General features: G+C 39.7%; 2 protein-coding genes and 1 non-coding gene across 3 annotated transcripts in view; 1 reads left to right on the top strand and 2 right to left on the bottom strand.

Moving 5' to 3' along the window:
* The window catches only part of ZNF839 (zinc finger protein 839), an 18,656-nt gene extending 16,155 nt beyond the window's left edge, over positions 1–2,501 (bottom strand). Inside the window, exon 1 of the mRNA XM_027673994.1 lies at positions 2,387–2,501. The gene's annotated coding sequence lies outside the window, so the exon portion shown is untranslated. The remainder of the gene's footprint in view (positions 1–2,386) is intronic.
* Positions 1,103–1,176, bottom strand: TRNAI-AAU. The gene has a single exon. It is a non-coding gene; the product is annotated as a tRNA-Ile (tRNA).
* Positions 2,502–2,652: 151 nt separating the features above from the next.
* On the top strand, positions 2,653–25,129 carry LOC113963151 (MAPK/MAK/MRK overlapping kinase-like). Its single transcript, XM_027674004.1, has 6 exons — positions 2,653–2,728; positions 7,148–7,258; positions 16,190–16,243; positions 18,414–18,503; positions 22,955–23,223; positions 24,370–25,129. Exons 2-5 carry the CDS (start codon positions 7,239–7,241, stop codon positions 23,079–23,081), a joined length of 291 nt encoding a protein of 96 aa, XP_027529805.1. The 5' UTR covers positions 2,653–2,728; positions 7,148–7,238; the 3' UTR covers positions 23,082–23,223; positions 24,370–25,129.
* The last annotated feature ends 363 nt before the right edge of the window (positions 25,130–25,492 follow it).

The following is a 25,492-nucleotide window of genomic DNA, read 5'->3' as shown; positions in this document are numbered from 1 at the left end:
GGGGCGCCGCATCCGCGGCCCCGGGCGGTGTCAGCGGCACGCGGGGCACCGGCGGCGGGGCCAACGGGGCCAATGGCGCCCCCGGCAGCGCCCGCCGCGCCCCCCCCGGGGCGGGGCCGCCTGGAGCCGACGGCGGCTCGCACGGGCAAAAGCCGGCGGAGGTGCGTCCGCAGCACCCGGCCCCGGAGGTGGGACCTGCGGGTGGAGTTAGCGCGAGTTGCGTTTCCCTGCGCTCCAGGTGCGGTCTGTACCGAGTGTCAGTACAAGAGGGACATGGAGCTCCTGGAGCGGGTCCAGCAGACGGCCTCGGGGACGACTGGGGGACTGGAGCATCTCTGTTACAAGTAAAGGCTGAGGGAGCTGAGCCTGTCGAGCCTCAAGAAGAGGCGACTGAAAGGGGACCTCATTTAATGAGTATAAATATCTAAAGGGTGGGGGTGCCAAGAGGACAGAGCCGGGCTCTGCTCGGTGGTGCCGAGCAGTAGCACAAGAGGCAGCGGGCAGAATCTGGTGCACAGAAGTTCCACCTGAACACGAGGAAGAACTTTACTGCTCAGTGACCGAGCACTGGAACAGGTTGAGCAGAGAGAGTGTGGAGTCTCCTTCACTGGAGATATTCAAGAACCATCTGGACGCAATCTTGTGCCACGTGCAGAATAACCCTGCTTGAGCAGGGAGGTGGGACCAGGTCTCCCATTGTAGTTTCTTCCAACCTGATCCATTCGGTGATTCTATGCTTCGACAGTCGCTGTTACTGGGCGGGGTTTCGGGAGCAAGACAAACGACCAGGTTGCAGGGAGTGCGTGAAGCGGAACCCGCACGGTGGAAAAGGCGCCCGAAGGAGTGACCCGAGCACGCCGCAGCCGCCCCCACAGAAACAGAAAAGGACGCTGTGCCCGGGCCGGGCGGGCTCCTCCTGCCGCAGGAGCACGGGCAGCGCTGCAGCCGTCCCGGGTGCTCGACCTACACACACACCCCGCCCCGCGGCCGTGCCCTTGTGTAGAGGTCATACCGAGCGTCTCAGGAGAAACGTTGTGTGCGGCGGGTGGGAGGGAGTCGCTGAGACAAGCGAAAACAAAAAAAAAAAAAAAAAAGCACCCCTTGGCCCGTACGGGGATCGAACCCGCGACCTTGGCGTTATTAGCACCACGCTCTAACCAACTGAGCTAACCGGCCACTCGATGGGGAGGTGTGCCTCTGCGGTAGATAAGGGTATGCTCGCCATATTACCCCACAGTGAAGACGACAGCTGGGACGAGGAACCTCCTCGTCCCCAGGAGCGCCGCATCCGGGCCCGCGCAAGCGGGAACACACGCTAAACTCTTCAGCCAAACCACAAAGCAGTCTGCGCTCCTCCTATGGAGATGCAGCGCCTGGGAGGTAATAACAATAACACGCGATCATGGGGCAACTTCGCCTCCAAGTCTATAGACTAATATTTCTCCACGTTTTCTAGGATATGATTCCAATTTCATTTAATTAAAATATCTGAAGTTCTTATCTAAAAGAGCATTTACTCTTCTGAAGTTTAACGCACTGTTAGGATCTTAGTTTGCACGGACAAACGCTTTTCCTAGTATTTTGATTTTTACTACGCATGCAGCATTTACAACATAACTTTTCTGCTCACCTTTGAAGTCTACGTTAAAACACACGATGTCTGTTTTAGCAAGCGGCAAACACCGGGGGGGTGAGGACAATGGGGCGAGGGGCGACGACACACCGCTCCAAAATGCAGCGGTTTTTTGTGGAGGCTGGTTCACTATACGTCGGACTGTGGTCTCCGGGCTCCTCTCCAGGCTGCTCCCACCATCCCATCCCAGCACATCCCCGCATCGCAATGGCGCGCGGGATCCGCCAGGGATCAGCCCATCACCGGGGATGAACCTGAGCGCCAGGCGCTGCTCCGGCCACAGCAGCTAGGGTCCGCCGCTGGATTTATGGAGCACTAATCCGATGGCCCTAGGGTTGCCCTCCTTAAACCCCTCGCTGTCCCCGGGAATTCCGCCCCGTGGTGGTGTCCCGAAGGCGGCTCAATTCACGCACAGCGCAGCGACAATTCACATACCGAGGCGAGGGGTTTCTGGTTTTTTTTTATTCTAGTTTGCGCGAAGTAGGGGACTGGGTAGTAACCCACAACACTCTAGCTCACTGATCATCAAAACTTTACGCTAGTTATACATTTTAACAAACAAAGGCATCGGCATTCACTGGTTACAAATTACATAGCTTTTCCATTAATGAGTACTCAAACCCTTATTCGCTAGTTAAATCTCTCGCTTCTCGTGCTAATTAGTCGGCAGGCGCAGTTCTTCCTTCCATTTGAGTCTGGGGTCCGTTTTGGGTACGTGGTCAATGGGTTGCGACCTCGCACTACCGGAATTACCTTTCCCCCAGTTACTGCTCATCCTGGTGGCTCTCGTCCAGACAGCCGGCTCACTTTGGGATTGCCTCCCCTTTCCCTTAAAACAACAGACTAAGCCAAGCACAAACGTTCCCAAACCCGCCTCACCTGGCGGGCACGGGCGGGGCAAGGGAGCGTACTGCGCGTGCGCGCCCCCGGCGTGCCGTGTGCAGCGGCCGGGGCGCGGGGCCGGCGCGTGCGCGGTTGCCGGGGCGACGGGAACACAACATGGCGGCCCGAGGGGTAACGCCGGCAGCGGGGCCGGGGTGGGAGCGGCTGCTCGCCCGCCCGGCCTGGGACCTTCGGAACGGCGCGGGATGCGCAGTAAGGGGGCGCGAGGGAAAGCCGCGGGCCCTTCCTGAGGGGTGGCGGGGGCCTGGCGCCTCTGGGGGGGCCGGTGGTCACCGAGGGGGCCGCAGCCCCGGGGAGCACCCGCGCTGAGTGGGCCGTAGGTGTTCCTGTAGCCCCTGGGAACGCCGTCCCCACAGCCCGTGGGCAGCTCCTGGAACTTACTTGCCAACGCTGGTCCCTCTGCGTCCCATGACAGGGTGCGAATAGATCTTTGTCCCACTGCTGTGGAGCATCGCCCTGTCTGTCTGCTGGTCTCTCCAAATGCTTTCTCGGGAATTGCTAAGTTTTCCTTGTTCTGCACGTCTTTCCTTCCATCGCTTAGCATCCTTCTTCACATCGTCCCGTGTCACACCCTGCGCATCTGGTGTGTCTCTGAGTGCAATAATTATGTGCCATGGCCTTGCGGCTGTGACCGAAGCTCAACTTGTGCAGCTTTTTTAACTTTGGCTGCTTCTCCCCTCACATCAGTGCATCAGTGTCATACTTCAACATCATGGCTTTTTCTTCCTCAGCATCTTGGCATCTGTGTAACAAAGTGTCTGCTTTAGATTTTTATAACATCCTGTTTTGACTGTTGTAGTGCTGTCTTTTCTGTCATTTTGTATTGGATTTTTAAATTCCAAATGATGATTAATCTTCCATGCTCTCTAGTTACAGTGGTGTTGTCTTTGAATTCCATCACTTGCCCATAATGTTAATTTAGACTGTTCCTTATTTCCTAGATTCTGTAGCCTCTTGCACATGAAACTGTTATTTTGTTGAATGATTCATGGCCACTTTTTTGGTGTTAGACGAGTTCACATTGCTACGACTTGTTCTTCCTAACCTTTATTTCCCTTTCCACTAACGATTCCAAGCCTGAACATCTCTGTGTGCTGAAACAGAAGGGAGGGAAGGGAGAGATTAGATAATATCTGTTTCAGATGGCATGAAAGAACTGCTAACCAGTGATTAGGTCTCCTTCATTCAATGTTCTGTGCAAGTGTAATTAAAACACTTCCTTTGATTTCATCCTAGAAGCCTTCAGTCTTAAAATTTTTAACCTTTCTGTCCATCTTCATCTCTGAGTACCATAAATTCAGGTAATCTAACTGGTAATAAGTTTTGTTTTGTAGCTGTACTAAGTTTCATAGCTTACAATTGCTGGGCTGTGACCTGGCTGTTCTTGTTCAGGGTGTGTTTGAAGTCTGTTGTTTTGGTGGGGTTTTGTTGCTACCTGGTCACTCTCAAAGGATCAGGATGGTGCTGAAGTGGATTTTTAGGAATCTCCAGAAACCTTGGCTTGTGGATGCAAAATCAAATTTTGTAATAATTTGTTAGTCTAAATTTTATTTTATCTTATTCCATATAAACTCCTATGCTCTTATTCTTACAATGCCTGATTTTCTTTCAGCTGCTGATTGTTCAGAGCTTACATGTTGATTTTATGCTTCAAAGAGACATTTCAAATAACACTATTTTCATTCCTTATTCTGCACATTGTTCAATTAATTGAAAGTATTCAGGTCTCTGCTGTCATTCTTTTTGCTGGGTAGCTCTCTCTTAAGTTGAAGGCTCAGTTGTTTGTTATGTGTGGAGTGTTTGTTTACAGAGCACTCTGTTGTAAAAAAATTTTGTAACAAGCTTTATATGCTTACATGAGAAACACCTTCAGTGCTGTAAGAATATTTTAAACTGTGTAAACGATTAGCTCTTCTAGCACTATTAGAATTCTTCAATTTAAAATTAAAATTGTTTTGAGCCCTTCCCTGTCATCTGGACTTCTCTCATAGGAGTAAAATACATGTATAGAAGAAAATACAAACAAATCCAAATTATATAAACATATACTATGTAACTTCTTTATATATATGAAGATATTTTCAAGAAATTTGTACAATAATGCTTTCCCTGCCTAAGTACTTTGGTTCATTAACACTATGGCTGGTATGCCATAGATATTAAGATCTTATTTTCAGATCATATGATTTTTTTAATGCCAGAGAATCAATTACTTGCATTTGAGAAAAGAAAAATATGGGATTGCCATTTATTAGAATAAAAGAGTAGGTCAACAAATAGTTAACTTGTTTTGTGTCTGCCTTGGGTATTTTTTGTCACGGGGTGGCTCTGACATTATATGATCAAGTGTAGTCATTGTGTTTCTAACTGGTTGGAGAGTATAAGTTGCTACCAAAAAAATCCATTGACACTTTCTCTTTGGAATTCTGTAAGAGTGAGGTTTAAAGATTCTGAATTTATGATCTTCATTTTATATTTAGCAATTTAGATAGGAAATTAAAACTTACAGTGAGGGTGGAAAACACGGTGCAATGTGTGATTTCTGCTGACAAGGTGTGTTATTTCCTCAGTCCGGTTATCAAATAACAACCACAGGAATTAAACAGTCCCATGGTGCCCTCTTTATTTTGGAGTCTCTGTTAGAAATTGCCTCTTTTACCCATAATGATTTTCAAATTCTGTTTCTGCTTTTAAAATAGTTCTGCATGTACATTGTCTGTATAGAGTGTATTAGAAGGTGTGAATGATTTTAAACTACACTGCATTTTCCAATTTTTCAAATTTAGGTGGCCTAATTAGTTAGTTTATGATGCAGCAGGATGGACAGTGATCAGAAAACCAAAGCAGCAGATGATAAAAATGAGAAGAGCAACCAACAGTTTCACAGAAGTGCTGCTACTGTATTGGAGAAAGAGGGAAGGTTTACAAGGGGAAAGTTTCTACTAAATTAAAATATAAGCATTTGGCTCATAAGGAAAGGAAACACTTTGTTGTTGTTTCCTTGCAGGTTTGTTTTTTTTAACAGGGAGTAAGTGTGAAAGCTGAGGAGGAGAAAAGAGATGAAGACAACACAAATTGATTGTTAGTTGGAAGACAATGTTAGAATGCCCCTGCCTAAGTAACTTTTCCTTCTGAAAAATTTCTTGGCAGGCTTTCTCTACTGTGAGGCTGTGTTTATACTTGTAAATTAAACATATCTGGAAATCTTGGACACAAAGAGCAACTGGCACGAAATGGCCCCCATCTCTACTAGCAAATTCTCTTATCTTCCAAAACAAAGCAGTAGGACAGAAACTGCTTGAGAACTGACCTTAGAAGGAGTCCTCACACCAGGCAGGGAAGGTGCCTCACAGAGTGTTGGTTCTCACAAGACAAATCCTTGCTAGGGACTGTTGTCACAGGAATTAATACAGGCAGCTACACTGAATGTACTGCTATCGACAGAGTTTGAAACTCCCACAGTTATTCTGACACCCATAAAGGGCTGAATATGATAAAAGAAGTTTCCTGCCCTGCCTCCCTCAAAATGACTGGGTTTGGATCCTCCTTAAATAATAAGACCGTGTCAAAAGCAACAGCAGCATAAAGCTAACCAGAATTAGGTTTTGCTCAGATGAAATTACTGAAAAAATTATCAAGGATAGAATCTATAGATGCTAAAAATAAAAGGAAATAGGAGGATGAAGTGGGTGAAGGTAACCAGGCACTGGGATTGGGAAGGAACAGTTAATCACAAAGCTGAAGGAGAATAAAGGAGGAAAGAAAAGAAATGTCAATTCTGATAGAAATTAGAAGACTGAAAAATTAATATAAATAAAGCTTTCTTCATAACTCTTATCTTACCTGCTTCATCTTTTAAAGTTCTGCAGAATTAGAATTGACTGAGTTTTCACATCCTCATGTTTGGAGCACTTCATTGTCAAAGGCAAACATTATTTTAGTGCAAAACTCATATCTGAATTTAATATGGGAGTAAAGCTTTAAAGTCAGAACTGCTTTGCTTAAAAAAAAAAAGCAAAATCAAAACCAAACAACACCTCCCTTAAAAAAAACAAAAAAACAAAAACAAAACAAAAACACAACAAAACAAAACCAAAAACAAACAAACAAACAACCAAAACCCAAAACCAAACCTAAACAAAAATACAAATAACCCCTGTGTTAGAACAATGATTCCATGATACACTTGCTTTACAAAATAATTTTATGTTTTCAGTACAGTGTAAATAAAGGTTTGGAGATTTTGGAGGATTTTTTTGTGAGAGAAGCAAAGAATAAATTCAGATATGAGCTGCTAATGTGCTGCAGCAGAAAAAAGGTGGGAAGGGCTGCCTGCAGAGGAATCATGTCTCTGAGCAAGAAGGTGGTAGTTCATTGTCTAAGAATTACTGTATTTTACTTTCAGGAATATAGATTTCTGTAATATGGGCAGCAAAACTTCATTTGCTGTTTTTCATTATGTTTTCTCTCAAATAACTTATGTGTTCACAAAAAAAAAGCCCCCTTTATTTAAGTTTTCCGTTAGTCAGCATTTAACAAATCAATGAAGAATTGTTATACAGTCATTATAACAATTTCAAACATACTGAAACAGTGTATTTTTGTTTTTAGGATACCAGTTGGTAAGATAGGAGAGGGAGCATTTTCTGATGTCCTGCAGACACTGAGTCTTAGGAATGGAAAGTACTATGCATGTAAACACATGAAGCAACATTTTGAAAGGTATGCATAATTAATCATAGAAATTCTCTGGAAATCTTACTTAAATTTGATGGGAAAATACAGAATTAAGACTAAGTGAAGTTTTTTGAATGCCATGATTTAAAAAAGTTTGCATGTGGTACAGAAAGGGAACTCTGCTGTTGCTTAGGCAGGGCCTTCCCATTTGGCACTGGGGGGTTATTTCCTTGAGTGCTCCAGTTGATGTCATCCACTGCATTAAATGCTGCCTGGCCACTGGGTCAAGGGTAAAATAAGATGAATGAGAACTAAACAGTTGATTTCTGCCTTGCCAAATGCACTGAATGGACTTGTGCTGTTTTTCTTTTAACTGTAAATAATAATGGGAGGAGGAAATGTGTCAGTCCTCTCCCTGGAGAATGCTTTTTTCAGTCTTATTTAAATACTGTTTTAGTGAAGGTATTTATCCTTAGTCCACGTATAGCATTAGTTCTACATCATATTTGCATTTATATTTAATTACATCCTTCAGCTGGACGTTATATGGTCACAAAATAGGTGCTTTTTTATCAGTTAGGAAAATAGAGGAGAGGGCTGTGTGTAGACATAGACTTGACATTCTCCTCCAAGTACGTAAGTGCCAACCAGTGCCCCTTGGGTTATTGACTTTGTATTCGCAGTTAAATATAGTGAGTTCGTAGTGAAATCACTGGGAATGAGTCATTTGTACAAAGTTAAATGGGACATTTTGCTCTTAGGTGAGATTTCACAATGTAACTCAGAGCTTCAAAGATTGTATGTTAAAAAAAAAGGACTAAATTTCTTCAAGTAATGTGGTTTCTGATTCTCTGTCGTGTTGTTAGAGATCTGTTGGTCCATTTATATGTTTCCTACAACAGACAGAATTGTCCAATTTATGATGAAAACAGTATTTAAACCATCTCCTTAACTTTATCAAGGGCAGATGTGTACAACTTAGTGGTAGAGCTCAACAAGCAGACTCTTTCATGTAGCTATCTAAAACATCTTTTAGGCCTTTAGCCCTTTGATAAATTGACTGACAGATTCTTTTGATGAAGTGAACTCTTTTAGCAAAGATAACAGTGTTTTAAGCTGAACCTGCCCATAAAAGGTATTTCTCCTCACTTCAAAGTGGAAAATTTTGTTTTGGTGTTTCGCTTTAAGTCTGACTGTGCAAAGGCGAATGTGTCCTGCTCTGATCCATTCAACAGTGTGCAAAGCTCTTTATTTCCTGCATCCTCCACAGAGCTTCTGTAGCATGTTTTTTTTGTTTGTTTATTAAAGTCCAGGAGGGTAAAAAAATAATTACACAGTAGTTGAATAATGTCTATTTTTCATGTAAGAGGTTAATTTTAAATGTTACATTTGGCAAGGCATCATGCTGAGCAATGTTTGGAATGTATGCTGCACCAGCACAGAGGAAACAATATCATACATACTATTATGCAACACAAAATTCCTGCCAGGTAGCTCCTTGGCGTGGTAACTGGTGTTGGAGCACAATACGTTACTACATTTCTTGTTTGGGTAAGTCCAGCTACTCCAGGCTGCAAGAAGGATTAAAGCCATTTACTAATTACTGATTTGCTCAGTAAAGAAACAGCAGGCAAACCATTTGTCAGGTCCTGCATTTGAAAGTTCAGTGACAGACTAGAGTGAAGTAGGTTCTGACAGTCTCGTGGCAGGGAACCAAGACAATTATAATCCAGTCCCTGACTTCAAATCAGTCTTTTCAATTCAACTTCAGTATGAAACAAGGGAATAATCTGAGAGAAATATAGGCAGTAAGGAGGCCAAGTCCACATCCTACTATCTTTATGCTTACATGAAGTTGTTTTGTTAAGTCTGATGCATTCATTTCTTTCTTCCTTATTCCTTTATTTGAACAATATCCAGTAACTTTTGGGTCTAGAGACAACCTGTAGACACTTAACCAGCTTTTTATTTCAACAAAAAAGAAAAAACAATACATTTCTCAAATTCTGAAGTCTACATCCCTGCCTTTGTTAAGAAAGTCTGGTGTAGCTCTCACTTTCTCTGTCTCTTTTGCAGCAGACAAAAAATATTTTAACATCAATATTAAAATTACAGACTAAATATATGTTAAGCATAGTTAAATTTCATCTCATAATATGTACTACTTGCTGGTGATTTCAACCTATGTTCCATATCCAGTTTAGTGCTTTCATTGCACATCATGGCTGCTGGGATAGTGTGTTGGTTAGGCACACAGAGCTTATCTGCTGGAATAGGCTCTGGTACTTCAAGGATCTTGGTTTGACTTGTCAGTTTGAACTAGGGATCGAGGCAAACTATTTGGCAGTGTCATTTCACAGGTAACTTTACAGAAACCCCTTTGCAAGTAGTAAAAGTTTAGATCTCAGAATGGGGGAGCAGCTGAGTGTGCGTCTGGAAAGAGATCAGTCAGTGATGAAGTTGGGTTCCTTATACTCATTAGGCACTTCAGTGTCCTCTGGGGACATGTTTTGTCTCACAGAGTGATCACGTTTTATGACAGCATTTACTCTCCATTGCTTTGCAACAGCAGACATAGCCTTCATTATTCAAATACTTGACACAAAACTTGTCAACTGCTCTAAAATATGTTATATTGCCCTTCAGGCTGTCTTATTCCTCTGCTCAAGGCTCGGGTGCTACACTGTTAATGACAGGCCTGTTTCCTACAAACACATGGGAAGCCGGTAATGGTGTCAGCAGCTTGGCTTTCTGGAATTCTCAGCCTCAGCTGCCGTGTTGTTACCAAGTGTAACCCAGCTGGTCAGCCAGCTCACAGAGCTCCTGCTGTCTGTCTGAGCTGAACTGCAGATTGTACCCCCACCTTTTACTGCCTGGGTTAACACAGCATTGCAGGGCAGATGTGCTGTAATGCAATTATCTTACAGGGAAAACTGAAGACCTAAAGCTGTCTGCCTCTGCAGGGCAGTGAAATGGAAAATAAAGTGTCAGATATATTATATCATGATTATACTTTAAATTGCTGTTGTCAGCAAAACGGTGATTCCAGTCAGATACTCATTTCCATGCAATAGAACACTACTGGTGATCTAACTAGAAAGTATCTTCACATATTGGCTGTAATGGCTTTCCCGCCTTTTATTGTAAAACTGTATCAGTTAATTTACTGGAAATTTCTTGTTCCTGAACAGAGTGATATGCCCAGAAGACATCTTTATTGAGTAAATCAGTTAACTTCTGCAGTGGACACTTTGTTTTATAAACTAAAACTATAATACATCAGACTTAAGTTTAAAAACTCCTATGAGATAGAATCAATTAAAAATGAAAATGTCCATTTTAATACTGGTTAAACTAAGTACTTTTTTCTATGGTGTGTACAAATCAACATGTAAGTTTTATTTCTAGGTTAAAATCTCCTTACTTTTTCCTGCAGTGATAGAAACGCTGGCTATGTGAATTTATGGACATGGATATTTATGAGCTGATAAAAGGTATGTAGCATATGCTTAAGAAACACACAAATTCTCCTTGTGTAGATCACAAAGTGGAATTAATTATGTTTCAATTGGTTGTTCACTGTTACAGATTATAAAACTCATAGGGAAATTTTGTGCTGTATTGCTTTTCCCATTAGCTCTTGTCAGTGGAATACACCCACTTGTTTAAGGCATGAATGCAGGTTTCTCATCAGGTCCATGGCCATCTATTCTACAGTCAAACAACCTTGACTACAAAAGAGAAAATAATTGCTTTATGTAACAAAAAATAAAACTTAAACAGGTTCTTGTGGGTCTCTTCAAACTTGGCATATTCTGTGATTCTGTGATTTGTTAGGGCAGGACTGCAGTGAGGTAATAAGAAAATTATTCCCATTTGTTTCAAAACTATTGAACCAATGAATAATGATTTTCAGTTTTTATATCTAGTAAAAATGCCTTTTACCAAGTTTCCTTTATAAAATAACATTGTTCCCTGAAACCACCATTATTTAAAAATTCTGGAGCTGTTTGTGGAAGCATGTCAGAGACCACAAAGCTTAAGGAAGAGTTCCTACAAAAAAGTTTAGAACAAAATCTGACTTAAAACAAATCTTGTATAAACACTAACGGAGAAATATACAGCAAATGAAGGCACATGTACTTACAATTCATTATTAAAAGAGGATTTTTTAAAATGAATAATTAAGAATTTGTAATGTCTTAACAATTGGGAGATTATTTTAAATAACTGAGCACGCAACTGTCATTCAGTGTAACAGAACAAAGACTTGCTCCCGAACATGACATTCGTGACACTGAGCATTCAGGTCTCTAACAAAAGGAGTAACTCTCTTTCTGACCTACATAAGACTGTGAGATTAGAATACAGTTGTTTGCTGATGACTGAAGGAGACATTAGTGTTTGCTGGTTTTAGTTAGACATTTTGTTTTTACAGGATAGATTTGTTATCCTGAGAAGTCAGAGTAATTGCATATTTATTAAAAACAATCCTGCATCGTCTTCCAGGAAAAATACTGTACTTCATTTATGAAAAATCAGAATGTTTAAGTTTGTTCTTTAACTGCCTTTTTTTTTTTTACAACAGAGTACTTGCATTCATTTGGTTACATTTCTCAGTGTTTCTCTCCTTTTCATGTGAAAAAGCCTGCTATATCAAGCATTGTACTCAGACAAAAATTAGAATCATAGTTTCAGTATGTTCTGGTTTTGTTTTGTTTTTTTTTAAATACAGTTTTCATCAAAGTCAGGTTTTCCATAAGAATATTATCTTCCTGCCACTTAGTTTTAATAACCTCCCTTTCTATGGCACGGTGAATCAGTTAAAAATGAAATCTATGTTCAATAGTAATCTGAAATGCTGCAGTTAGGGGTTATCTGAACATTAATCTGGGTCTACCTGAATTTCTTTATGGTCTGGTTTTGTGTCTGGACTGTGTTTCCCATGATACAGTGTCTTTTTTTCATGTTGTATGAGGTGGTGGCACATGGGGTGGAGCTTGTCAAATCATAGAATAAAACAGGAAAATGAACAACAGATTCCTATGGAGATTATAATAAATACCCAAAAAAGTATTTTGATATTCTGAAGTATGCAAGCATTTAATCTGTCTCAGGTATAGTGCATTTTTAAGAAATTAATTTTGGAGTTTAAAAGTAAATTTCCATTTACCACAATTTCCTATGGGGCAGAAATAGTTTTTTATCCATTTTCTCCCCAAACAACTCTAGTTGTGGCTTGTTGCAAAGTCAAGAAATGTAACAACAATAAATACAGCAAAGGGTCCAGGTACGTAATTAATCTGGAAAAATAATCTTATTTCTGAGCCAGAAATCTTATTTCCCAGCCTTACTGACTGAGGATCTTTACACAACAATGGCAAGTAGAAGGAGCTCCTTTGGAATTTTCAGCAGTGTGATTTGAAGGAGTGCATTACTAATTTGTAGAACAATTAAATTGTTCATTAGCGATGCTCTGTCACAAAACCATTTGCAGAGGGTACAAAAGTAGTTACATTTCGGAGGATTTGTAGTCTTTGGTAAGTTTCTACAGTGTATAGTAACGCGAATGCCTGTCATTTCCTGACTGCTCTGTCTTGCAAAATCAGGTGTAATGTAGGTGAAGAACAATTTAAAAAATCTTTACATTAGAAAGATTTAGAGGCAAGCATGGTTTGTACAATATTTTGTAATGAAGAAAAACTTGAAGCAGGGGTTGACTGAAAATGAATTTTTAATTTAACAAGGTGTATGGAGACACTTGTGTAATTAGGAGAATGGGTCACTGTAATGCTACTAATGTGGAAAGTTGATACTTTTGTTTTTTCCTTAATAAACCAAGAGATCCATGTTACTTCAATCAAGACAAGGCTATTTGTCTTTACATGAAGTCCTAATTCTCTTGCTGTTAATTGACGGTGGAATCACAAGTCATTTAATAACTGAAAAAGAGTCTTGCCCTTTGTTTAATCAAGAGCAGTTTGGTCATTTAAAGCAACATAAAAAGTACGTCTCAGAGAGAGGTGTGAGGGATGCCTCAAGTGAAATGACAGAAGCCTCAAGTGCCACTACCTTAGGATTCACTTCACCATTGCTGCCAAATAAGGTTTCTCTAATGATAAATTTGGAAGCAGAGTAGCATCTGCTCCAGATTTTACTAGTGAACTGTAATGAAAAAGCAATTGAGCATGACTTCTTTTTATGAAGGCCTGATTTCTTAAATACTAATAATAATCCCAATTGATTTGAGTAGCAGCATTTTATAAAATCTTTTCTATTATAAATGACAAAAATCCTGACGTTGAAAGCACCATTTATCTCCATGGGGGCACTACCACTACAATTCCCAATGTAAGTGGTACTGTGTTCTAAGTGCTTTGTGATCTAATCCTGCTCAGTGGATTATGTGGCTGCCTGGAGGAGCCCTGTAATCAGTTGGGAACACAAGTCCCGCTGGCTGCTAGGACTGGTGGCCTCAATGAGTTACTGTCCTGATAATCTCCCTCCTCCTCCCCAGCCAATTACTCATACTACTGTCATCAGGCAGATCAGTACCTGCTTTGTTTTTCAAAAATGTGATCATTTCTGCCTCCCTTGATGGCATTGCAGTGTTACATAAAGGCATTACAGCAAGATTAAAAGGCCTTTGGAGCCTATAAAAGAAAAAAGCTGAGCAGTTACTGAATGGCTCTGAAAAATAGATAAATTTTATAACTGTAATTATTGCTTAACAGCAACAGCAAGCTAAACTACACGAGTTAACCTTTAATTTGCAATTCAAATGTGAATCACAGTCATTTAAGCACTGTGGTAACTTGAGGTGATTGATATGAATCTTGAACCTTAAGGACAATTGCTTTGTGTAGAGAGGAAATTAGATGTTCAGAAGTGAAATATTGCAGTTCTGGTGGAACTTGGGGGAACAGATACTGCAATAAATACATGCAGTAAAAACTAAGGCAGCTTACAGACTCTTGAATTGACAGTTGTTAGCTGAGCTATTCTGGTGCACACTGAAATCTAAATTATGTCTGAAGTTGAGTGGAAAATGGATTACAAAGCTAGCTATAAATGACAGAAATAGTATAATCAAAAAAGGTGATATCAGAGCATCTGTGGAAGCCAAAGAGTAGGGTATTTGTATTCTGTTCTTTACTAAAAAGGACTTACACAACTTGAAATTTTATTCTAGGAAGGAGAAAGCCATTGCCTGAAAAAAAATTAAGAACAACACGTACCAGTTATGCAAATCTCGAATGCACACATAGGTAAGAGACCTGGGTCAGCAACAACTTTACAGCACGTGTAGCATACATTTAATTCAGAGTATTTCTAAGCAGAGACATAGAACTGTCTGGGGCAGCAGCCGACACCTGCAGGGAGAGAAGAGGCCATTGCCCAGATGCATCTTTGCCTGCAGCAGAGCCCTGGAAGCAGCCCGAGCTGCTGGCAGCACCCCAAAGGAGCTCGAGGACCTGCGGCAGGAAGCCCTCCTGAGAGGGGGTGGCCCTTGCAATCCTCAGGTAGTCCTGGTGGGAGCAGAAGCAGAAAGCCTGGCCTCCCCTTCCTGGACTTGCCTGTTCCCCATTCCAATACCTGTCGCTGTTGTCTCACCACAGTGGCAAAACTCATTTTTTTACTATGCTGTTGATAAGTTTAAAAAAACTGTTGATTTCTCTAAGTATTTTTTTTTACAAATAACTGGAAGCACTGATAATGTTTATCTTTTTACTGAATTCTTCTCTCTAGTGTGTTTATATTAGTACAGAAATAGGATATTTCAGAGAGATGTGAAATCAGAAAAAATAATAAAGGTAATTAATTTCATGTGAGGATATTTAACTCTGAGAAGGTAATGTTCCTTCATGAATAAAGGTGCAGTTTAAAAAAAAAATATACACAGTTACCTCTAATCCTGTATTCCTGATCTAGGGGAATGAACCAGCAAGCTTGTTACTAGCTAAAACCTGAAATAACTCACGTGTATTACAGCCTGCATGTGTTCCCTGCAATCTAAAACCCTGTTCTTATCCTCTATTAATATATATTTTCCTTTGTGTTAACCTAGACACAAGTAGTAGGGCTCAGTTCTGCAGTTCTTTCTTTCTACATTCAATTCCTACATTTAGTGGAAGTTATACAAAAGCAAGAAGACATTGGCTTTCAGAAGATTTCTTCATTGGAATAATTTCTCCTGACAGTTTCAGAAGGTTATTCTGCTAAAAGTTTGAAAAGCAAGGCTTTTTAAATTCAGTTTATGCAACTTTATTTTCTAGAGGTAAATTTTTCTTTTAAGTCACAGAAGTGTACAGGAGAAGCCAAAGCCACCTATTATATCACTGCTAAACAGAAGAACTCTAATAACTTAATCCAGATGTCCTATTTAGCAGCCTTCCCTTCAGTAGTAGTCCATATGCTCTTCGATTAACTCTTAGGTCTTTCTTTTAATGATGTACAGAACGGTATATGCACATACTATGGGACAGAGATTACCTTCAAGCCTGGAGCTACTTGCTATTTAAATGCAGTTTTACTGCTATGATACCCCTGGTATTTTGGAAAGTTTCTTCTTAAAGTAATCTGTAATTTCTTTTATGATGACTTCACACATTTAAGGAAAATATTTGATTGAATATTTCACTGTTTGTAGTTTGTTGAAATTCATTACTTGTTTTTGCAGCAGAATACCTTGAAGTTGGGAGATTCTGGATCTTGTAGGGTATCTGTTCTCAGCAGGCACATATGGGATGTGCCTCCCCACGCTGGAACCAAACACCTGAATGTTTGCTTGCAAATGGCCACTAAAGTTACAAAAGGGGTATGTGCAGTGCTGGCTGTGTACAAGGTACAGTGTTCAGTGGAGGGCTTTTCTTATTGTTATTTAAGATAATCAAAAGTAAATAAATTAAGGGCACGTGGTAATATGATCTTCGTTTCCATAGATTTGTGGAAGCTTCTTCTGTGCTTAATCTGCAGGGTTCATGAGGCAGTAATCCGGTCTGGCCTAGCACTCTCTTCACCCTATGGCAGGTTAGTAATAAAAGCAGTTGCATATACAAGAGAACATAGTACAACCAACATTACAACCATTTTATTTACAAAGAAAATAACATTTTTCCCCCCCCAACGACTTCATATTTAGTAAAATTTTACTTTTTCTGCTTTTCTCTGTGTAGAGTATGGCTCATTTCCTCTCATGAGCATCACTAACTGTTCTCAGTCTAGTTAATACACTTGGTGATGAAATATTTCCCTCTTTTTGGACTTACTAATAGTTTTTGCAAAACCAGAGGAGATTAGAGAATACACTCCCTCTGATTTATGACTTTGATTTATAGAATAGTGCATTTAAGACTGTGGTGCTGTTTAAGACCTCGTGTGCTGGGATATTTTGAAATCGGATTCTGATGAAGAAACAGTTCAGGAAAACCCAGATTAAAGTCCTTTAAGCTTTTTGGTGATGATGAAACTATAACTCAAAAAAATTGTCACTAGTCTTCAAGAAAAAAGGAAAAATAACCACCATGAGTATTTCTCCAATATCTTTGTGCCCTAGCAACAGCAGCAGTTCTTCTTTATTCTCCTCCCACACTGCTGTCTCTGATATGCAACCAGGAGTGATAACATTTGCTTTGCTTCTTTCTTCCTCCTCCACATGGCAAGTGCAGCTGCTGCCATCACCATCACATTAAATGACAACCATTATGCTTTGCCTGCTAACTTATAGAAACAGTTCTGCTTCGGCCAGAAAACTGTTAATAGAAAAATCCCAAATGTGGCAGAACTCTTGCAAAGTAATTGGGACCAAAAGCTTTAAAAATGCCACGTTGTTTCATTTCAGTTTGAATCAGGTGGGCTTTGAAGTTTGGCAAGAAAATTACACACTGCAAACTCTCTAAGTTTTCTTTGGGCAAAAAAAATCCCTTAAAAATATTTCCTCGTAATTTTAGCTTAATGTAAAAAATTTCACTTCTTGCAACCACTGCACATTTTCAGAGACCTTATAGGTGTGCTCAGAGAGAAATGAGGGATGTTTATTGGAAACTGCCAAATTAAAAGAGTCTTGCCAAGCTAGAGGATGTAATGGACAGGATTGTTTCGTTTTCAGTGTATCATGCAGTTGTTGCTGTTCAATGTTTGCATAAGCCTTTATGCTTTACATGGCATTGTGTAAGAACTTTTAGTCTTTTACTCAGCCATGCTGATCTTTCAAATCTTGGTTTCCCTCTTTCTGTTCCTTATAAATCATGATTCCTGGATTGCACTTTTTCATGGCTTGCACAGTTGTTCTTCACTATGTTACAGTTTTACATTCAAAGACAGCACATTTTTTTGTTCACACAAGCTACTCCCAGCTGCTTGTCTTGATACAGCTGCACAACGTGAATCAGATCTTTTCTCTCCTTCCTCAACTCAAAGCTTTATAAAGACATTCAGAGTAGTGTGCAGCCAGCTGTTTGATTGAATTTGCAAACAGTTAAAAAGAAGTTTACCCTGTCTACAAAGAGGGCTGAGCGATTTGCTTTCAAGAGTCATGTGGTGCTGCTGAAGTGTTTCTTAAATTATAAGCCCAAAGAAAAAAGTAACATGTACAGGAAATGAATGGTAGTGGACCTGACTAAAGTCAGATTGCTCTGTTATGATGTTTTCAAGGATTCTATACAAGTTTTATATTAACTGATGATCAAGCTCAGGAATGCAGTTCAAATTACCATCTTTCCAGTATTCCTGCTTGCAAAGAACCTGTTTGTTAGGAATAGAGTGTGATAAATATGTATTTCTATGTGCATACATAGCAAGAGGGACTGCTTGACTTGCTGTCTTAAAATGAGGAAAACCCAGTGTCTTCTGGGATCTGCCACTTTACTAGAAGCAAACACAATCCCAGATCCATTGTCCTTCACCAAGAGGGATGTTCTCTTTACATATTTTACCCAAACCAGTGAGGAGAGTTCACAGCTACAAGTTTCTGTTTAAAAACCCAAACTACTCTTTCCATCCAAACCTGCAGTTGTGTTGCTCTGCTCCTCACATTATCCTTCAGTTGTTGGTAGGTATTATTAAACTGTCCACAGATGAGTAATTCTAACATGTTGTCTTCTTTATAAATGAATTTTTTTTTTAATCAAAGTGGCAGCTATGCAACTAAACTAGTTTAACTGTGTCTTCTCTAGTGCTAATACCATCTCTTACCTTGCAGTTTTCTTGGATCTAATGAGCTGGACCAAATTTCAAAAATCCACAACATTATAGGCACTCTTGGTAAAACAACTCTCAAGAAGTTCAAGCAGTAAGTATGCACTCCCACAGTTATTAATCTCACAATTTAAATATCCACAACAGAACTGTACAGCTCTGTGCAAATTCTGCTCCAGGAACCACCACAAACACCTCATTCCATGCTGACCCAAGAGCAGCGTCTTCTATCCCTACCCAGAGACAGTCAGACCAGAGAAAATCTGAGCCTGTGTCAGTCTTATTTGGCCTTTTATTTCCATAGTATCTTTAAGGCCAATGATGTAACATTTTAGGAAAGAAAATGTCTTTTTCCCAAGTACTACTTACTTGTCCCTAATAAATGATTACCTAAATCTGACGAATTCTTTCTTTTCAGTAAATTGTAATCCCCTCTGAATAATTTTTCCTCAACTTGCTTAACACAGGTCAAGAATTTCTAATTTTGATTTCCCCTTTAAAAAAAGGAAAAGGAAAACCTCCTCTAGTGCACAAATTGATTGCCAAAGGTTTCTCTCTCCTGCATGCAATGATAAAATATGACCACAATTAGGGAACTGCTGCCCATCAAGCATTACAGCACCCTTATTTTCAGGAATTCTGGCAAGTGACTTCAAATCACTTCAATCTTGAAGACTAAAATCAAAAAGTTTGGAGAGTGCTGTCCTTACTTCAGCTGGACTGAAATGAAATTTGCTTCCAGGGCGAGTTCTTGGCTTGCAATACAATGAATGTAACTCAAGTCAATGTAATTCTTTGCCTTGAGTCCAAACCTCACCTAAAGCACAACTGATGTTTTTCTTTACTCTTTTCCCCCAGACTTTTTAGGGCAGCTGATACACAAGCTTTGACCATGCACAAAAAACTAAGATTAGTAAGAAATACATAAGGGCGAGTACCTCCATATTTGTGCCAAATTCCAAAGGCAAGTTTAATACAGGTAGTATTTAAGTGGAAGAATTGTCAGCCCATTTAGAGAAAGTAATTTGTAGCACTGAGCTTGTTAGCTAGAAACAAATGTTTAACTTAAGCTGATTACTTGGGTTTATTCCGTCTGCCTAAACACAGATCTTTATTTGGTCTGATGCCTTTCCCCCTCCCCCCAAATCCCTGACATACATGAGTTAGAATTTAGAAGCTCTGATACCCCATAATCCCTTCAGTAGATTTTTGTCAGAGTTACCGTTACTTAAAGGGTCAGCTCCACCTTTATTTTTAAATATCACCATCCTGGTTTTGCTGTCTGCCTTTGGCTTAAAGAGTTTTCAGATGAAGTTGTGGCAGAGACAGAAAGTGTGCTTTTGCCTTTTCAGGGCTTCAGTCTACATTTTTAGCAAATAAAAAGATATAATTTTTAAACTTAATTATCCTGTATTTAGATGATATCTGGGAAAATCCTAAGCTTGTTTTTGACACAAAATAAAAAATTAAGATCTGATTAAAAATTCTGGCAAACTAAAACTTTGTTTATATATCAGCTGTGTGAAAAAGCTCAATGTATTCACTCTTAAGGGTTTGCTGCATCGACAAGGTGAGATGGAACTTAGTACTACATCAAAAACTTTCAAATATAGGTTTTTCTCAAAAAAACCCTTGCTACAGTAGCAAAGAAAAGCTATAAATTATTTTCTGCTGTGCATTCAACCTTGAAAGCATGAACTCTCCTTCCACAGGAGGAGAGTTTTCCACCAATTTAGTTCTGGAGTTCATCAATGTAGGCTTTGTAAGGAGTTCCTTTAGGAAAGATGGCAAGAAACATCAAGTGAGGCAAGTCATTTTTATAACAGAATGAGCTGAAATAGTATTTGGCCAAGGTTTGGGGTTTTTTCTCTGATTATTTGGATTTTCTCTTTTAATTTTATTCCTTAAGATGTTCTCAGAAAAAAAATTGAACCTTGTTTATTTACTTTAAAAGCATTCTCTTAGGAAAGTCCAGGAAAAAAAAAAACAAACAACAAAACAAAATGGATCTCCTCTTTGAGAATTACCAAAATTAAATTCTTCTGGAGTAGCCAAATTGACTTCCTGTTCTACTCCTACACTGCACTCAGCTTTCTGGGCACCTAAGGAAAGCAGTGGAAACCCTGTGTTCCAGTCTGTTAAATTTATTGGATCAAACATTGAGGTGTAGACTCTCACTCGCCCATTGAAGCGTATTTCAAACTTCTGTTGCTTCCTCAACAGTCTGAGAAACAGAAGGCATTTAAGTCTTCCCTGAAACATTTCCACTCGCCTGCTTTAGAAGGAAGAGGAGTGAGGAAAAGCACGGCTGTGCAGTGAAGAGAGACCCAGTCGTGCTTCTGCTGTTAAAGATCTAACAAGAACAGCAGTGCCTGTTTTTTTGTTGCTCTGACAATTTGTAGGAAAACCCCACAAGGTTTGAGGGCTGCTCTCCTATCATTTTGGTATTCTGTTCCTGAAGTGGGTCAATATTTAATTAAAGCATTGTTCTGGCAGAGCACAGAGCATTCTGCATTTAACTTCCTAAGTATTTGTTCCTTTTAGAACCTGGTGGAGGAGGAGGTTGGTTAAAAATAACATGAAAGGATTCTTTGAGCTCAAGTATTAGGAATGGAATGTTATCTACAGAATGTAAGTTTTCAAATTACATTACCAATGTCAGCAAACTGCTGTATTTTTTTTAGATTTAAATTTTATTTCTTTTTTGGTCAGCTCTGGAAATTATTCTCCTCCTGTATTCAGCAACTTCCACCTCAGGTTTTACTGAGATTGTGCAGATTGTGCAATCATATGAGATACTTGATTTTGATGCAGTTTCTGTAACTGTTGAATATTTTTATGTAACTAATAATAATAATGGCCAGTCTTCACGAACAAAGATTTTTTTTTTTTTTTTTTTTTTTGGGAAAGGTCTTTCACCTTTCCAGCCTGCGCAATGGATTTTTTAGGTGAGACACAGCTTGTGCTGAACTGAGCCCACCCTTTAATCCTAAGGTTCATCTGCCGGGGCCAAGCAAGCTTGGACAATGGCAGTGAGGTCCTCAGGACGTAGGTTTGTTTAGAGTGACCTTCTCATAGATGGATGGCCTTACAGGGCTAATGGGCTCCATCTGCCCGGGGGGACCGGGGAATCAAACCTGGGTCGCAGCGGTGAGAGTCCCGCATGCTAACCACTAGGCCACCAGGGGTCCCAACTATAAGCTAGCTAAAAGCTAAACCAACTTTTTATCTGATTCGAAAGCAAGTAAAATTTAGTTATAGTTTGCTTCAAGCCATTGATCTGAACTTTAATCAAAAGTCTTAAGAGGGACTGATATTGCAACCAGTTGCTTAAAAGCACAGTGAAGGCATGTAGCTCATCATACTTCAGAAATTTTGCACACAGATCATCACACAATTTAATAGACTGTTTTATTGCTTACCTTTTATTGCTATAAAAGGTAAGAGTTAAAGGGCAACATCCTTATCTTACTTGGAAAGAATCGTTATTCCAGCTTGATACCATTGATTTTAAAACTCCTGAGATCTAAAAATTTGCATTAATTAATTTGCAATACTTAAGTTTGGTGATGTGTTACAGAACAGTTTTGTTATTTAGAAAACAAGAGTGTGCAAGTCATACTCAGCTGTGGGGTTAAAAATCTGCCTACCAAGTGTTTATGGAGGACAGGTTTGGCAAATAACTTTTTTGGGGTTTTTATAAATTCTAAAAGTTAGTCTGCTCATAATTGGGAAGTGATCAGTGTTTTTTTCCATAACCAAACACTGGGGTGCTGCTGTTCAAAAACCCAGCCATGAGCAGGAGGCAAAGGGTGTGTTGTGAGAGAGGCACCATGAAAAACACACTGGGGAGCACATCACGTCCAAGCCTTAGGCATGAATTTGAGATTACTGCTCTAAGTCCAAACTATTTATTTCTAATCAATTAAGATGCAGCTCAAACAATGCAGTAAAATATAGGTTAACAAAGATTTTGTAAAGATACAAGTCATCTAGAATAAAAGTTATGCCCATTATGCTCTCATTATGCTCCTTCCGAGACTCTGTAGGGCTGTGCATTTGTGGGGGGAAAAAAAAAATTCTTCTCAGTTTGAGGTCTTCAGTAGGTGGGGGTTTTGTTGTGGTTGGTTGGTTGTTTTTTTTAGAAGAGGCCTCTCAACACTTTTAAGGTTCTGTTGTGACTGGATTAGATCCTATTCCTTGTTCTACCTTTCAGATTCTGGACAACTTTGAGCACGCCCAAATTCCCCAGAATGTGGGGAAGCTCATGAGACTCAAGTTCTTTATGAGTCCTTTTAACATCTACTGCTTAAAAGCACTTATCTATCTTATGTTTATCTTCGTGTTTATCTTCACATACTTTACTGAGGATCAACATGACATATACTAGCAGGTTCTTTAAAATGTGAAAATATTCTCAGGGTAAATGTGGTGGTGCATACTGTGGGAGCAATTTTTTTGTATTTATTCAAATTTGACTATCCAAGTTAAATATTGTGCACCTGCATCACGTACCTTTGTTCAATTTATTCTGTTTGTTCATAGCAAACTTTCAGAATCTCAGAGCAAGAACGGAAATATATCCCACCCTGGCAAGAATTCTTGTAAAATAAGGCTACAGCACTTAAACAAGGCTCTGCAGGGAAACCTGTACTGCTGCTACTTGTCCTAGGTGTGCCAGAGGAAGAGCAGATTTCTCTTACTAGGACTGAACAAATCCATAAGCTGAGTTTTAGTGGAGGAAGTGCTCTGCACCAGTAGAGTGAGAACATCAAAACAAAGGGAGAATTAAACAGCAGAACACAGTGGTACAGGTAACTGCTCTTTCTCATTTTATTAAAACCCATGTGGATGGATGCTGCTTTCCTCCAGTTCCAAGCAGAAAATGTGCTCCTGACTAGGGTGTCTCCAAGTGCAGTGAGGGTACATAAAACCACCGTGACTGTATGAGTTTTCCTGCTCTGTTACATGTTCCAGTTAATTATCTCTCTACTTTGTCCTGCTTTTATACTTATACTGACAGAGAACTTCAACCATAAGGCAATCCTGTATTTGTCTGAATAACTACCACAGGTTTATATATATATTAAATATATAAGATATATATATATATAAAACTAGCATAGGTTTATATATATGCATATATAAAAGAAAGGTGTGATACTGCACTTAGGAAATGGAATTAAGGACTGCAGGTCTATAGGCAACACAGTGTATGTAACAGCAGCCTCAGACTTCTTACCTTTGGAACTCTTGAGCAGGTGCCATGAGCTTATCCAGTGTTTTTTCCGTAGAGGAAAATGGTGAGTTGCTTAGTGCTAATATATCTGGAGCTGAGCATAGTGTGCAGGAGTAAAAATGATGGTCTGAAAATAGGTAACTTACTGGATCCAAGGGAGCTTGCTCTCCACTGTTGTTAATTCCTTACGAAAAACAGAGGACAAATCCTACTACCCACATTTGACAGATTGTTTCCACTCTAAGAGCTCTCTTACCTAGCAGGAGGTCAATGCTCAGATTAGCAGAACTATGTTCCTGATAGAGATGTAGTAATTGTGTTGGTAGCTTCCTGTAATCTTTTTCTAGAAGCCTCAAACCACAGATGCTGAAATTTAAGTATTTCAACTAAAAAAAAAAATTCCCTCAAATTGTGTTTGCACAGTTTGGTACCTTCTTGATTTCAAAAGTGTTATTGCCAGTTTCCTGTCATAATTAATATATCAGGTAGGTGATTATTCATATGCCAGGAAAAATACAAAGTCAGAATTCTTGGTAAGTTTTAACCTGAAGAGTAGAGGCTACCACAGTAACATCTTGTGTGTTATCACATACCCTGTATCTGGGGCGGTCAGGCTGTTACCATGAAAATGGCAATGTCACATTTTTGCTGTGAAAATTGCAAATCTGAAGTAAGTAAAGGACCATGTTGGAATTTTTTTTCATTTCTTTTACACTTTCAGGTGGATCTTACACAGTGTGGCACATACAGAGCTTCAAGGATATTTATTTCATAACAAGTTCTTTGCTGTTAAACCTCTGGCAACAATTTACACTTCTCTGGCAGTTGGATGAATAAGCAAACCTGAGTTTCCCACCTGCTTTATAGTTATAATACATCAAACTTTAAACTGCAAATTGGCAAGTATTGTTCCTACCCTCATTCTCTCAGCTAAAATTCCACATTGAGATTATTTGTGTTCCACTCACTGTTATTTTTTTAATGTAGTAGGAAAAAGTTTATTAAGAGCTGTATCTACAGCAGAACTCTAAGTTCTTTCCAGGTAAGTTATTAGTATCCTATTTGTTCCTATAAGATTTGTTTTCCCTATGGTATAGAGTGTGGCACGAGCAGTTCAAACTTCTAGATGATTGCCCAAATAGTAAAGAAGAGGCTGAAAAAAAGAAAACCCACACAATATTCCTTGTATGCTGCTGAACTAGGATTTGTGGCAGGGACAACATGGATACGAGTAGCTGCTGTTGTTACCCTGATACTGCAGTTCTTTCATACTGGTTTTGTATTTTTCCAGCTGAAGGAAAAAAGTCTTTTAAAGTTACTGCATATTTTTTCAACTGTTTCATTTTGACTCAGACCGTATGAAGCGCATACATAAAAGAAGTCTACAGAGAGATAACTACACTAGTTTTCAGTGACAAGGTTTATCTGTATTTTAACAGTTAAACCCACTATGTTAATAAAACAAGACTTCTGAACAATAATCCTGCTCAGTTTCAGTATTTTCCCTATCCCTCGTATTTTAGAAGAACACAAATAGATAAGCATTGCAAACTACAGCTCCATCTTGAATAAAGCAGGCAACTAATTCCCAGCTTATAAACATATCTAGCAGTTCCCTACATGGCTGCATAGCAAGATTAAGATTTAGTTACAAAGAGACACTGCAGTTGCTTCTCCCAAAATTTTCGTTAATTTCTGGGGGGAAAAAATCACTTCTCATGCCAGAAAATGTCTAAATTTTACATGTAATTAAAAAATTTCTACCAGGCTTTATCATTGGAGAGCAGGAAGGGCAGTAACATGTGCCTCAGATACAGCTCGTAGACCCTCAGGCAAGTTCACGA

This window comes from Neopelma chrysocephalum, unplaced genomic scaffold (assembly GCF_003984885.1).
Source record: "Neopelma chrysocephalum unplaced genomic scaffold, ASM398488v2 Primary Assembly neopelma1_24, whole genome shotgun sequence".
NCBI classification, from domain to species: domain Eukaryota; kingdom Metazoa; phylum Chordata; class Aves; order Passeriformes; family Pipridae; genus Neopelma; species Neopelma chrysocephalum.
The sequence above is the reverse complement of the archived record's forward strand: the minus strand, read 5'-3'. Positions and strand labels throughout refer to the sequence as shown.